Source organism: Lissotriton vulgaris, chromosome 11, assembly GCF_964263255.1.
Source record: "Lissotriton vulgaris chromosome 11, aLisVul1.2, whole genome shotgun sequence".
Classification (NCBI taxonomy): domain Eukaryota; kingdom Metazoa; phylum Chordata; class Amphibia; order Caudata; family Salamandridae; genus Lissotriton; species Lissotriton vulgaris.
Genome location: NC_141699.1, coordinates 726789373 through 726802363, shown reverse-complemented (window position 1 = coordinate 726802363; position 12991 = coordinate 726789373). Strand labels below are relative to the sequence as shown.

Genomic DNA, 12991 nt, shown 5'->3' with positions numbered 1-12991 from the left:
TGATTTTGATCATTCCCCCTATTTACAAGGGTGGTGTAAATATGGGGCAACACCAAACATAAGGCATTTAGGAGTCCTAAAGTTAGGAGTCCTAACTTCTGTGAATACCAAAATGAGTAAGTTCATTCTGTGAATACCAAAAGTAGTAAGTGCATTCTGTGAATGCCAAAAGTAGTAAGTTCATTCTGTGAATACCAAAAGTAGTAAGTGCAATCTGTGAATACCAAAACAGTAGTAAGTTTAGGATTGAGTCTTAAGTTCATTCTGTGAATCGGGCCCTACGTGTTTGCCCTTCGCGTGTAGCACTGCCTTCAAGCCTCCACTGATAAAGGCAGCTTTGCTGTCAACAAGGTATGCAGTGCCTCCCTTCTCCCTAAGAAACCCTAGACTGCAAGTTCCTCTACCTTCCATGCCCTCGTAGTATAGTGCATAAAAGTAGATATTAGGGTGTCGGTTTTTTAATGACATTTTAGTGCCATTTCCTATAATTCTAGAAATATTTATTTTATTGTTGTTTTCAGAACATGCACTACCTGTTTTTAGAATATCCTGTGTAGTGTTTTTAGATGTACTGAGAAACATATTGTTCCTGTATTGATCAATACTTTTAAGGTAAAAGTGTTAATTCGAATTAGTACAATGTATGTGAATCCGTGAATAACGAAATAAGGTGTGTTGCTGTTGCCATGGTGCCCCTGATCCCTTTATGGGATTGTTAGTAACCTAAAATACCACTTTGAATAGTGTCTTGCTGGACTACAGTAACTTGTCTTCCACATTCATCGTTGGTGCATCGAACCCATTTCACCAGTGGGTGGGAAAGCACACCTTATCGAGTTACATCAAAGTCAACCTATGCTACAAGATGGTGCTGCAGCACAGTGCGAGTTAGACTGAGTACACCTGAAGAAGAGTCTGCTTATTAGTACCAACCACATACTCATGGATTGATCATAACTTTGGCCTACCTCAGGCCCAGTCGACTGCTCTCTGAAGCATATAGAAATGGCCACACTCCCAGAGAACCTCATCCCAATCATGCTGTGCCAGTGAACACACTCTGCATCCCAACAGTAAAAATTGTAAAAATATTTATTAAGCGCGGTTGCTGCCCGTAGGCGTCCAAGCGCTGAGTTGAACCAGAGAGGTGACGGAAGAGGAGCTAAGGTACATAGGATTTGGCAAACAGCAGTGTCTTTAAGTTTTTACGGAATGAGAGGAGGTCTGGGTTGGACCGGAGTGAGAGGGGGAGGGCATTCCAGAGCCTGGCGGTATTCAAAGAGAACAGCCTACCCCCAGACCTGGCTCGCTTCACTCTGGGAACAACGGCAAGGAACGCCTCCGTCGACCGAAGGTTCCTATTAGGGTGGTAGGGGATGACAAGGTCGTTGTTAATGGCTGGGCCCGTTTTCCAGAAGGCGCGGTGCGCCAAGCACAGCGCCTTGAAGGCCACTCTCTGCCTCACTGGCAACCAGTGGAGACTTTTTAGAGCAGGTCTGGCTGACTGGGTGCGCGGAGTTTTCAGCAGGGTACGTGCTGCACAGTTTTGTACCACCTACAGTTTCCGGAGGGTCATCTCAGGTGCCCCCACGTATAGGGCATTGTTCGAGTCCAGGCGGGACTGGATGAGACCTTGTACCGCCACCTTTTTGGCCTCTAGGGGAAGTAGCGGGAGAACCTTCCTCAAGATTCTAAGTAGGCAAAAGCATGTGGCGGACAGTTTAGTGGCCTGGGTGGAGAAGGAGAGTTTGTTGTCCAGCCACACTCCCAGGCTCTTAACACTCTCCTTAGGGGTGGGGGGGGGGGCCCAGTGCACAGGGCCACAAGGAGGTGAAAGGCACAGGAGAGGTTGGGCCTAGGAGCATGAGCTCCGTCTTTTCTCCATTTAGTTTTAGGGAGGAGTTGGTCATCCATCCCTTAATGTCCTCTAGGCATTTTAGCAGATCAGCTGGGGAATGCCTGTTGTTCTCAGTGGCCAGCGAGACCACAAGCTGGGTGTCGTCGGCGTATGACACAATTTTAATGCCATACGGTTCGACAACACCCGCCAGCGGCCTTATGTACACGTTGAACAATACAGGGCTCAGGGAGGAGCCCTGTGGTACTCTGCAGCTCAGGGGTTTGCTAGAGGACACTGTCTCTCCGTCGAAGATCTGAAACGACCTCCCAGACAGAAAGGAGTCAAACCACCTTAAAGCGTCACCTGAAACTCAGATGTTATAGAGACGGTCCAGCAAGGTGGTATAGCTGACCGTATCGAAGGCGGCACTTAGATCAAGGAGGATCACTGCCACTGATCCTCCCTGGTCCAGTACCCTTCTAGTTTCTTCGGTGACAGCTAACAAGGTGGTTTCCGTGCCATGCTTCGGTCTGAAGCCTGTCTGGGATGTGTGTAGTAGAGAGTGGTCCTCCAGGAACTGGACCAGCTGCGCGTTTATATACTTCTCTAACACCTTGCTAGCCCAAGGGAGAAGTGAGATGGGGCGGTAGCTGGAGTGGTCATCTGGGTCTAGGCTGGGTTTCTTCAACAGCGCCCGTACCATGGCCTGCTTCCAAGCTGTGGGGACAGAGCAAGCGGATATGGACGTGTTTAGAAGATCCAGGATTACAGGCAGGGTGGCTTTGCTTGCCTGCATCAGGACTTCTGGAGGAGCAGGATCACAAGGAGAGCCCGACTTGACTTGTTGTGCCACTTTGCTTAAGGTGTCGAGGTCCAGAGGAGGGAAGTGCTCGAGGGAAGGCTGGTCTGGGTGAAGAGGTGGTCTAGGGGGGAGTGGATTGATCGCATCCGGGGTTGTGGCTGCAGTTGGGAAGGTAGAGTAAATTTTTAGAACTTTGTTGTAAAAGAAATCCGCAAGCTCGTTGCATTGGTCCTGGGTTTTGTTAGGAGGGGGTGCCGTGTTGGCACTGGAACATTGCTTTATAATTTGGAAAATTTCTTTGGGCTTTGATTTCACTTCTAGTATTTTCTCGGAGTAGTGGGTTGCCTGGGCCGTTCTGATCCCTTCTTTGAGGCTTTGATCGCCTCTTTGTAGGAAGCCTTTTTATCTGGGAGGAAGTCTAAACACCAGGCTCTCTCTCGTTGCCTGCAAAGGCGTTTTAGCTGTCTTAGAGAGTCGGAGAACCAGGGGGCAGATTTCTGTAGTCTCTTCGAGGAGGATCTACGAAGCGGGAGGATCGAGTCTAGCGAGTGGGTGATCCAACTTACATAGTTGACGTTTGCCACATTGGGGTCTAGGCAGGGTGACGGGCGAGTGGAGTCCAGGTTATGCAGCCAGGACTCCAATGGGAGTTTTGACCAGTTCCTCCTGGTGGTGACTTGGGGAGGTAACTGGGGGTTTTTGTGTGTGACCCAGGTAAACGGGACCAAAAAATGGTCTGACCATGGAAGGGGGGTGGGTTGATCAACAGTTAGATCCAGGCAGTTACTGAATATAGGGTCAAGTAAATTGCCTTTTTCATGGGTCGGGGCTGCAACCAGTTGGGACAGTTGAAGAGCTTCCAGATCATCTAGTAATTCCTGAGCAATGTGGTCTGAGGGGGAATTAAAATGGAGATTAAGGTCCCCTAGGATCGTGTGGTTGGCGGAAGATAGAATTCTTTCCGCTATAATTTCTGGAAGAGACCTATGGAACACTTTTACAGGCTCAGGGGGGCGGTAGATCAGGGTGCCGGAGAAAGAGCTATTTGCGTTGAACTCTATGCAAAATGCTACACTCTCGCACTCAGGGATAGTTTTTGCTGTGGTACGGCATCGGTACTGGTTCTTCAATATGATCGCCAGACCTCCGCCTCTCCCTACCGGTCTATCCAATCTAAGGATATGGTAGCCTACGGGTAAGGCTTGAACCACGTCTGGTTCAGAGTGAGCGGTGAGCCACGTTTCTGTCAGGAAAACCGCGTCTGGCTTTTGCTCCTCGAGCAGCATGGCAATCTGTGTGCTGCGTGTTGGTAAGGAGCGGCAATTTAGCGCGTACATACGGTACGTTTGTGCCGCGGCCGACGGGGATTTGCGGAAGGAGTGTTTGCACCCCGAACATCGGGCGGGTAGCTCTGTGGGAGCATAGATATGGGAGCACTGGGGAGTGGCAGTCCTACCTATGCTGTATATGGCCGCCGAGCTGTAGGTCCTGCTCTGGGTAGGGTGGGAGCCAGGGTTTGTGGCCCGGGTCCCGGCTGGTCGCGGACGGGCGCAGACGGACTTGCCTTAGGCGCGCCTTCGGCGCGCAAACGGCGCTCCCGCTGCGCTCGTCCGCTGCGCTTCCCAAACATACACATTATATAGAGGGGAAGGAGAGGGCGTGGCCTGTCAGGTGGGCGTGGTTAATCTCGCACGCCTGTGCTGATGGCGGCGTCTGAAGGTGAGTATAAGTGCGCGACAGCGTTTAGATCGGCTGCGTGCACATTGGAGTTACAAGTTTTAAAAGCAACAATTTACATTAGTGACACCACACAAATGGGTTTTAAAATTGTACAAATATACGAAAAGAAGTACCTCCAGCACCCGGCTTCCGCCTCAGGTCTGGGTCACGAGTCAATGCTGGACGCTGGTATTCAGCGCGTTTAAATAGCGGGCAAGTGGGCGTGGCCTGTCAAGTGGGCGTGGTTAATCTTGCACGCCTGTGCTGATGGCGGCGTCTGAAGGTGAGTATAAGTGCGCAACAGCGTTTAGATCGGCTGCGTGCACATTGGAGTTACAAGTTTTAAAAGCAACAATTTACATTAGTGACACCACACAAATGGATTTTAAAATTGTACAAATATACGAAAAGAAGTACCTCCAGCACCCGGCTTCCGCCTCAGGTCGGGGTCACGAGTCAATGCTGGACGCTGGTATTCAGCGCGTTTAAATAGCGGGCAAGTGGGCGTGGCCTGTCAGGTGGGCGTGGTTAATCTCGCACGCCTGTGCTGAAGGCGGCGTCTGAAGGTGAGTATAAGTGCGCGACAGCGTTTAGATCGGCTGCGTGCACATTGGAGTTACAAGTTTTAAAAGCAACAATTTACATTAGTGACACCACACAAATGGGTTTTAAAATTGTACAAATATACGAAAAGAAGTACCTCCAGCACCCGGCTTCCGCCTCAGGTCTGGGTCACGAGTCAATCAGACAGCTGTTGAACAACGGACAAAAGACAAGTACGGTGGCCCTGTTTGCCAAGTCAAGGGAATTATGAACAGTTGTTTATCCTAATATCATTGATTAGACTTTTATTCCTACACCGTCATGGACGCCACCATATAGATCTGCATATAGCATCATTAGTCTGCCTCCCCTAAACCCGTGGGAAATATAGAAAACTATTGAATTTACTAATATTTCACACAATGCAGTGCGGCAAGGGAAGTTGCTGCACTGTTTTGCATGAAAGGGAGAGAGAGCTAAAGTGTGCCATAACTACAAATATATGACACAGTTCTGCTCTCTCCTAGCACTGGCACACTTTTGGCTTCCTAGTGCCAACTCAGGCACCCATGCGTCATGTCGCAAGAGTGTCAGCATTGTGTTTAGGATCGTTTTTGTGCAGGAAGAGATAATTTACCGCACAAAAACTATCTTTTGAGGCTATATTAGCTTTCTTTGTAGGCTGCACACATGCAATGAAGAAACAACATATAGAAATAAAGATATTTCTTACTACGCCAGCCTCAGGTTGTAATGGCCGGATTTTCCGCTTAGGTGGAATCAGCCCCTGGGGGCCCCTCTAACCCAGCCAGAACGTAATCACCTCCCTCCTTAGAACGTATTTACAATGGGTATAGATATATATCTGTACAGGTCGTACCTAAGGATGGGGAAATAGCAATAAACATGCATAGGTTTTCTACCATATCTTATTCACATCGGTTAGTCTCGCGGCCACTCAGACCCAGACCGATCTACCCCAGGGCAGATGTGACACACAATCCGGCGTGTCTACACATGGGCCTGCAGAACCCAATGCTCTCTTTTACACACGGTTCACAATCCGGCGAACCTCCACGTTGGTATCCCCCCCAACGCTCTCACTTACACACGGTTCACAATCCGGCGAACCTCCACGCTGGTATCCTCCCCAGCGTTCTCATTAACGCCGTATATCAACGACGACCACTTTCCTATGAACACCTATGGGAACAATTTCTCATTTGTCTACTTGGGATAAAACTATGATAATAAAAATTTTAGTACGGTTTCCAAATGGTATGATGTACCTTCTATTCTTGGAATCAAAGGTCCACTCGCTCCCTATTTATTTGATCACTACTTACCTGATCGGGATTTCACATCCGTTCATGCAAACAACTTTCAACTAGGAACACTATTTACCAGGATTGAACAAGAATACAAGGCACATGTCAGTTCACTAAGAACTAGGGTATTTATTGACAATAAACATACAACACAATACTATGCAACATAATTTCTGCAAAGAAAAGGTAAAGGTTAGAATGCGCGCTCATTAAAAGAAAGGGCGGAGGTCACCTTGTTAATATGAAGTCGGGACTCGGCAGTCATCTAGGTTCCCTTCTCGTCTCTGTGTCTTGGCTCGTCTCGAAGTCACACCCCAGCCGTCACAAGTACACGTCTGCACCGCTAGGCTCAATCTCTTCTGCTTCCCTCCAAGTCACTGGAACCTTGCTGATTATTAGCTACCGTATCTCTCTCTCTCTCTGTTTCAGTGCGCTCCGCGCTATTTCTCCTTCAGTCTTTCTCAGAGAGTCTCGGTCTTAAATCTTTCTCGGACTTCAAAGATGGCGACTGTCCGCCATGGAATAATTAATGGCAGAGATGCTAACGGCTAGCTGCCGCCTACGAACTAACTCTCGACTGTCTAACACCTTCGCTAATATCAAAGCCTGTTCCTTCATGGAAAGCTACGGCCAGTAACCTGCCGCCCACCAAATTCTTGTACCTCCCCGTACCAAAGACACGTTCCCAGCCGGCCGGCCTGAAGTTGTGTCTTCGGAGTGGAGAAAAATACATTCCTTCGATAAGGGCCAGCCTGAGCCGGTTCTCTCCAAGCGAACAACAGCTTGAAACTAAAACATTACACTTGACCTAGAAGGCCTCTCGAGCTACCAGGCAGAGGGCAAGATGGAGTCTGTCCCGTTTAAGGCCTACAGGGCCCACAATACGCATAACTCCATGGAAAATATCCTAACACGCTAGCAAAAGGACGGATCATGACTAATACTTATATATTTATCCCCTAGCTTGAATTCATAAGCCCTACTCTAAGGAAAGGGGCACGAAAATACCCTACTATGTTTCAGAAAGAGGTCCTATCTATAATCCTAATCCCTAGGCTATAAGGCTGATAGACTGGAGTCACTCTCCATCATTCTCCCTCTAAAGGAGCCAGAAAAAGTCAGCCATTACACAGGTACATCAACCATTTTGACGCAAACCCATGCTTACAAGTTTTTGTAAAAATAGGTTTGCCTCAGAATACATGGGTGGATGCATGGGAATGCCTATGCTCCACCCATGTAATATGTACCTGATGCAAGGTCACGAAAGACAGCAATATGTGCTGCTTTGTGTTACCTTTTTTTATTTGCAAAGCCACACAAATGGGGCCTTGCTGGCTTTGTAAATCCCAAAATAGATTTTTCGTGGGGGCTGTGCCAAAAAAGTAACTCAAGCCTGACACAATATCTCAGCAAATCTGGGCATTGTTTTTAAGCTCCCCGGTGAAGAGCCTGACTAGTACTCGATCTTAAAAGAAATACTAACAAAGTATTACTTCTACAGAACAATATGTATTATGAAAAATATATTTTTTATTCTACGAATCAGGGCCCTGGGAATTACGATTGATTAATTTATTATATTTGAAAGCACGAATGAAGGGTGTGTTTAACAAATATAAATACAGAGAGGCTCTCTATATAAACAGTAGATGCTGGATGACATCTTGAGCGTTGCACATGCAACAGGCACTGATGTTATACAAGTGCAAGCAATGGATTGCTACAGGCACTCTGATTTTGGGCACTGTGCTGTCTACATACAAAAAGCTCATGATTTGCAAACAGAACACCTCAATGAAACTGCTGTGGTTACCACACACCTCATGTGAATGGATGCCCTGAAGTCTTGGAAAAAAAGCAAAGGATGCAAGCAGAGAAACCACTTCAGGACAATGTCCAAATCAGCCTCTCACAAAGAGGAAACCTGTTAATTGTCCTCAAGCTTGACGAGTCATAGCTTTGGTGAATGGAAATAGAAAACAAAGATAATCATTGAGGAAAACCACTTGTTCAGAAACTCTTTGTCAGCAGTGGAGCTGAAGCCATGGTAGGAGAAGTCTACTCTATCAGATTCAATGGAGGAAGGCGACAATAATCAGGGGGTGCTGGACATTCAAGTTGAGGGCTTGAAGATCCCTTTAGTGGTTGAGACTTGGGCTATCATCAATATCATGGGTGATGCTGAATTTGACAAGCTTACTATCAGTGAGCATCAATTGCAGCCCTGAAGCATCAACATGTATGCATATGTATTGCACATGACCCTTCCCTGCATGTGTTACTTAAGTTCAACCTCTACATAATTGAAGCAGTGGCTGGTACAAGGGACTGTCAGAGCTACTATCCAGCTGGGCCTGCTTCACATACTGTGACTTGATTGCAAGGTTGGAAGCATTGTCAGGCTGCAGGATTGCCAAAATGTTCCAATAAATTGTTTGAAAATGTAAGAAAACTGAGGTCAAGACAAATCAATCTTCATATAGGTGAGTCTAAAAAATCTTCTGGACCAATATTTTCGCAGCATTTTCTTTCAGATGCAATGGTTTGAGGCAATGATCAATAGCCTGTTACAGTAGGACATCACTGAAACAGGCCAGTCACTGGCATCTATACTATTGTTCTGGTGCCCAACATTTTGTTGGGGGACAGATAAATCTTTGTGGATATGTGACGTTCAAGCCTTGCCATTCAAAGGAAAGACTGTGTCACTCCTCGCATCCAAGACATGACACTCCAGCAAAATTGTGCATCATGTATAATCTTTAATCTCCCAAAGGCTATCATCTGTTTGAGTTTTGATGTGCCATCAGCAGGTGATGATTTTTAGGAGGATACATTTAAAACTGAAATGGGCATTTCTGGCTCACATAAGACTCTTGTGAATCTCTGCAGAGGACTGGTCAATGGTTATTTTGTTCAGAACGAAAAGAAATGTGATTTTTGACAGTCAACACTGATGTTGTATGGACACATCGTCTCTAGGAAGGGCATATGTGCTTTTCCTAAAAAGGTTGAAGCATTCACATCAGCACCTTGCCTAACAAAAGTGGTTGCTCTTTGTTAGTTTCTGGGCATGATGGTGACTGTGCCAGGCATATCAAAGATTTTGCCTTTATCGAAGCACCATTGGAGGCCTTACAAAGAAGGGGCAAGACAACATATGGTCACAGAAGTGCAATGCTGCATTTAATCACACAAAATCCTTCCTTGTTCAGGAAAACTGAATGCCATACTTTATTCATACTTTTAACTCCAAGGACATTGTTAATGCTAGTCCCATTAGGTTGGGAGCCATACTCAACTAGAGTGAATCTAGCCCAGATACCACAATGTTTCATTGCCTATGCAAGCAGGACTCTGACCAAACAGATGGAGGCTGGGAGAAATAGCGTATAGACATTGTAGAGTCTTGTGAACATTTTCAACTGTTGGTAAATGGGAAGGCATTCAAAGTTGTAACTTATCATAAGGCTTATGTCACAAACTTTGGTAACCCAAACGTTGAGATGCTACCTGGATAGAAAGATGGAGCCTGAAAATATATGCCTATCATCTTTATAAATATATTTATCCTGCTTTCCTTGCTGTCTCAACCTGTCACTGCAGTCAGTAAAGCTGCTAGATTATGATATAAGCTCCCTTCTTACCATGAACAAGATTGATGTCATTAAGCTCACAAATGAAGACTGCACAGTGGTTGCAGTGACTGATCATATTCAGACTCAATGTTGGAGAGATTTGGACACATCCAAGAAGACTTATTGAGCTTGCAATTTAAACAACTTAGAGCCTTTGGATGTACTGATCTGTCACAAGAAACGACAGAAAGGCAGGAGCCTAGTATTTCCTCAAATCGTTACTGAAAGAAGTTGTGTCCCTAGCAAATGAGGGCTATTTTGAGATTGTGGGAATAAGGCTAAGAAACACCTTTTAAGTCTGAATACATGGTTTCCATTTCTCAGTGAACCGGTGAAAGAGATGCTGGTTTGCTTGTTGTGTATGTATAGGCTATAGGCTGTCATACTGAACAATATGACTAGCTCTGTCCCTGTCAGGTGAATGTTTCATAAAAAGAGGTTTTGGAAAATCTCTAAATTTGCCCTGTCTGGTAATCCAGGCTTGCTAGCTACAAAACTAAGCCCTATGCAAGATGACTTGTGACAGAAAGATCGATGTCCTGAATGACCCACTACCCTAACGTAATGCTTGCATTACTCACGTCTGACTCCAAGTCATGGAGTCAGCTCTACCATAGTTTTTCAATGGGAAGTTGTTTTTCAGTTTGGCATAATGTAATTTCTTTAAGTGACTTCTCCCCGTCTCCTCTAATGCTGATTTAGAGAGAAGTGCGGATTGTGTTTTTCACTGTTTGCTGTTCTATCCTTTATTGATGTTGGGATTGATTTTATTCTGGTATAATTGATCCATTCCGCATTTAATAATGTTCATGAATATCATGCTGGTTCTACTTTCCCAAGCTTAGACCTTTCAAAATGCAAAACTATCTTTTCTTTGAAAATAGGTTATTATTGCAGCATATGCTAAGCATGCAGACAAATCTGTGGACACAGCGAAGGTGGACTTTCTGAAAATCATTTACCGTTGGCCAACCTTTGGCTCTGCCTTCTTCGAAGTGAAGGTATATCATACTTGAATTTTGCCTATTTGTTTACCCTCTGTGTACCACTCCCCATTACATACTTTAAGTTGGTTGTGTTGACTCAGAATGTTGTGCTGAGCATCTCTGTTGTATTTTGTCTTTGGCCAACTGCTTACCGTTTGCTGTGTCGCTTTGATGCCACACGTTGAATGTTGACAATTAATGTAATGGGTTTCAAGTTGATTGGCTTTTCATTGCGGTTTTACTCTATCTTGTTGGATATTGTTTTATTTTAGGCAAGAATGCTAACTCACGTAATGTAACTTTTTTTGTTTCTAGCAAACCTCAGATGCAAGCTTTCCAGAGATTGTGGTAATAGTAATAAACAAGCATGGCGTATCGTTGTCTCACCCCAAAACAAAGGTGAGTGCTAAAATTGCAGTGGCAGCTGGCATCTACGGGGAAAGTGGAGGGGGGAAGGCTTGAAAATTAAATAAAAAATAATAAAAATAACACTTACCGAATGACAGGACCTCCTCGCTCCGAACATCGTCACGACTGCAAAGCAGGACCCAGCAAATTCCCTTGACCAGTCGTGGCTCTGCTCACAGCATGAGAGCAGCACCCAGATTGGAGGAAGAGGCTTTTCTCTGTGCTCCATAGCGCTCTAGAGGCCTGCACTTACTCTCAACCCTGCTGTCTTAAGACAGCTGGGTTAAGAGGTTTAAAATGTGCATGTATGGCTGGCTTCACAAGATTGCCGGCCAAATAGACATGCGCCCTTTAAACAGTGCAAAGGCAGCCCACCCTCCTCCCTGCTGCTGGTGCCACCCAGCAGGCCCTGCCCCGTCCTGACGCTCGGCTCGGGACAGGGTTATTGAAAGATAAAATAGTAATGAATTACCTTTTTATTTTTCATCTCGGGGCATTTAAGTGAGGCGATGCTCCTCTGCTCCAATGGAGGTGTCGCCTCTGTAAAATGGTTCAATGCAAGGCAACAAATAAGGGAACAACGGTCAATGAAATAATCAAGCTGGAGCCTAGAGGGGTTCCTGGAATGAGAGAATTGATAAATCTACAGGAAAGCAGCCGAGGGGAAGGTTAGGAGCATTCTGGCAGGAATGGGCAATAATAAAGGAAGGAACATTTGAGAGCGAGAGCTTTGTGGAGAAGAATGTAAGACAAAATAGGAATGCTCTTTGCTTAAGGAGAAGATGGGCCCAGTGAGGGTTTCCACCAGAAGAGAAGAAACTAAGTAAGTAAGCAAATTTTATTTTTAAATTTTCTTTAAGACGATATAAAATAATTACAGAAGAAAGTACTAAAACATAAGTCACAAAGAAGTGTTCTTATGCCTTATACATCCGATGAGTTAATATTATTCAAATTCATTTACACTCATAACATTTTGAAAACAACTCTAAAAATGTGGTTATATGTCCAACAGTTTAGGGTAATGTAGCCATAAAATAAAATAGATTCAGAGATTGTTCTGATGCCTTAAGCGCAGACAATCAACGTGAGATAATGTCTGAATCAAAAGAAACTAAACATTTAAGAGGAACAGTAACTAGGGACCTCAGAAACATAAGGTTAGCTAGAAGAAGACTGTCACAATCTCACTCAGTGGTCATGCGCTTAGCATTTGGTATACATAAGGGGGCACATGTACTAAACATTAATGTAACGCAGGGCAGAAAATAAAGTTGCTGCGCTGTGTTATGTGAAAGGGCGAGAGCAGAAATGCTCCATATTTACAAAGGTATGGGGCATTTTTTGCTCTCTCCTTGCGCTGGCTTACTTTGTACATCCTAGTGTCAAGGCAGGCACCCCTGCACTATAGTGCAAGGGTGCCTGTGTTACGCACCAGATTGTTTTTGCGCAAGAAGGTACACCTTCCTGCACAAAACCAATCCTTAGAGGCATTTTCCTCCTTCTGTGTGCTGCAGAATGTGGCCCCGTGGAAAGAGGAACTAATGAGGAGAAATAAAGATATTTCTCCTTGTTACACCTCACTTGGGAATTCATAGCATTTTGGTTTAAAGTCTTTGTAAATCTGGGAATGCCCCAAAATCCATGGGTGGATGCTTGGGAATGCCGACACATATTTATGTGAGAGAGAAGTAGTTAGCGGATCTGTGGAAATAGATGAGAGA

General features: G+C 45.3%; 1 protein-coding gene across 1 annotated transcript in view; it reads left to right on the top strand.

The window, feature by feature from the left end:
- LOC147683395 (unconventional myosin-VIIb-like) overlaps positions 1-12991 on the top strand; it is a 1214266-nt gene that overhangs the window by 1165791 nt on the left and 35484 nt on the right. The window contains exons 45-46 of the mRNA XM_086943813.1: positions 10758-10874; positions 11175-11258. Of these exons, the coding sequence (XP_086799939.1) occupies positions 10758-10874; positions 11175-11258 (201 nt within the window). The remainder of the gene's footprint in view (positions 1-10757; positions 10875-11174; positions 11259-12991) is intronic.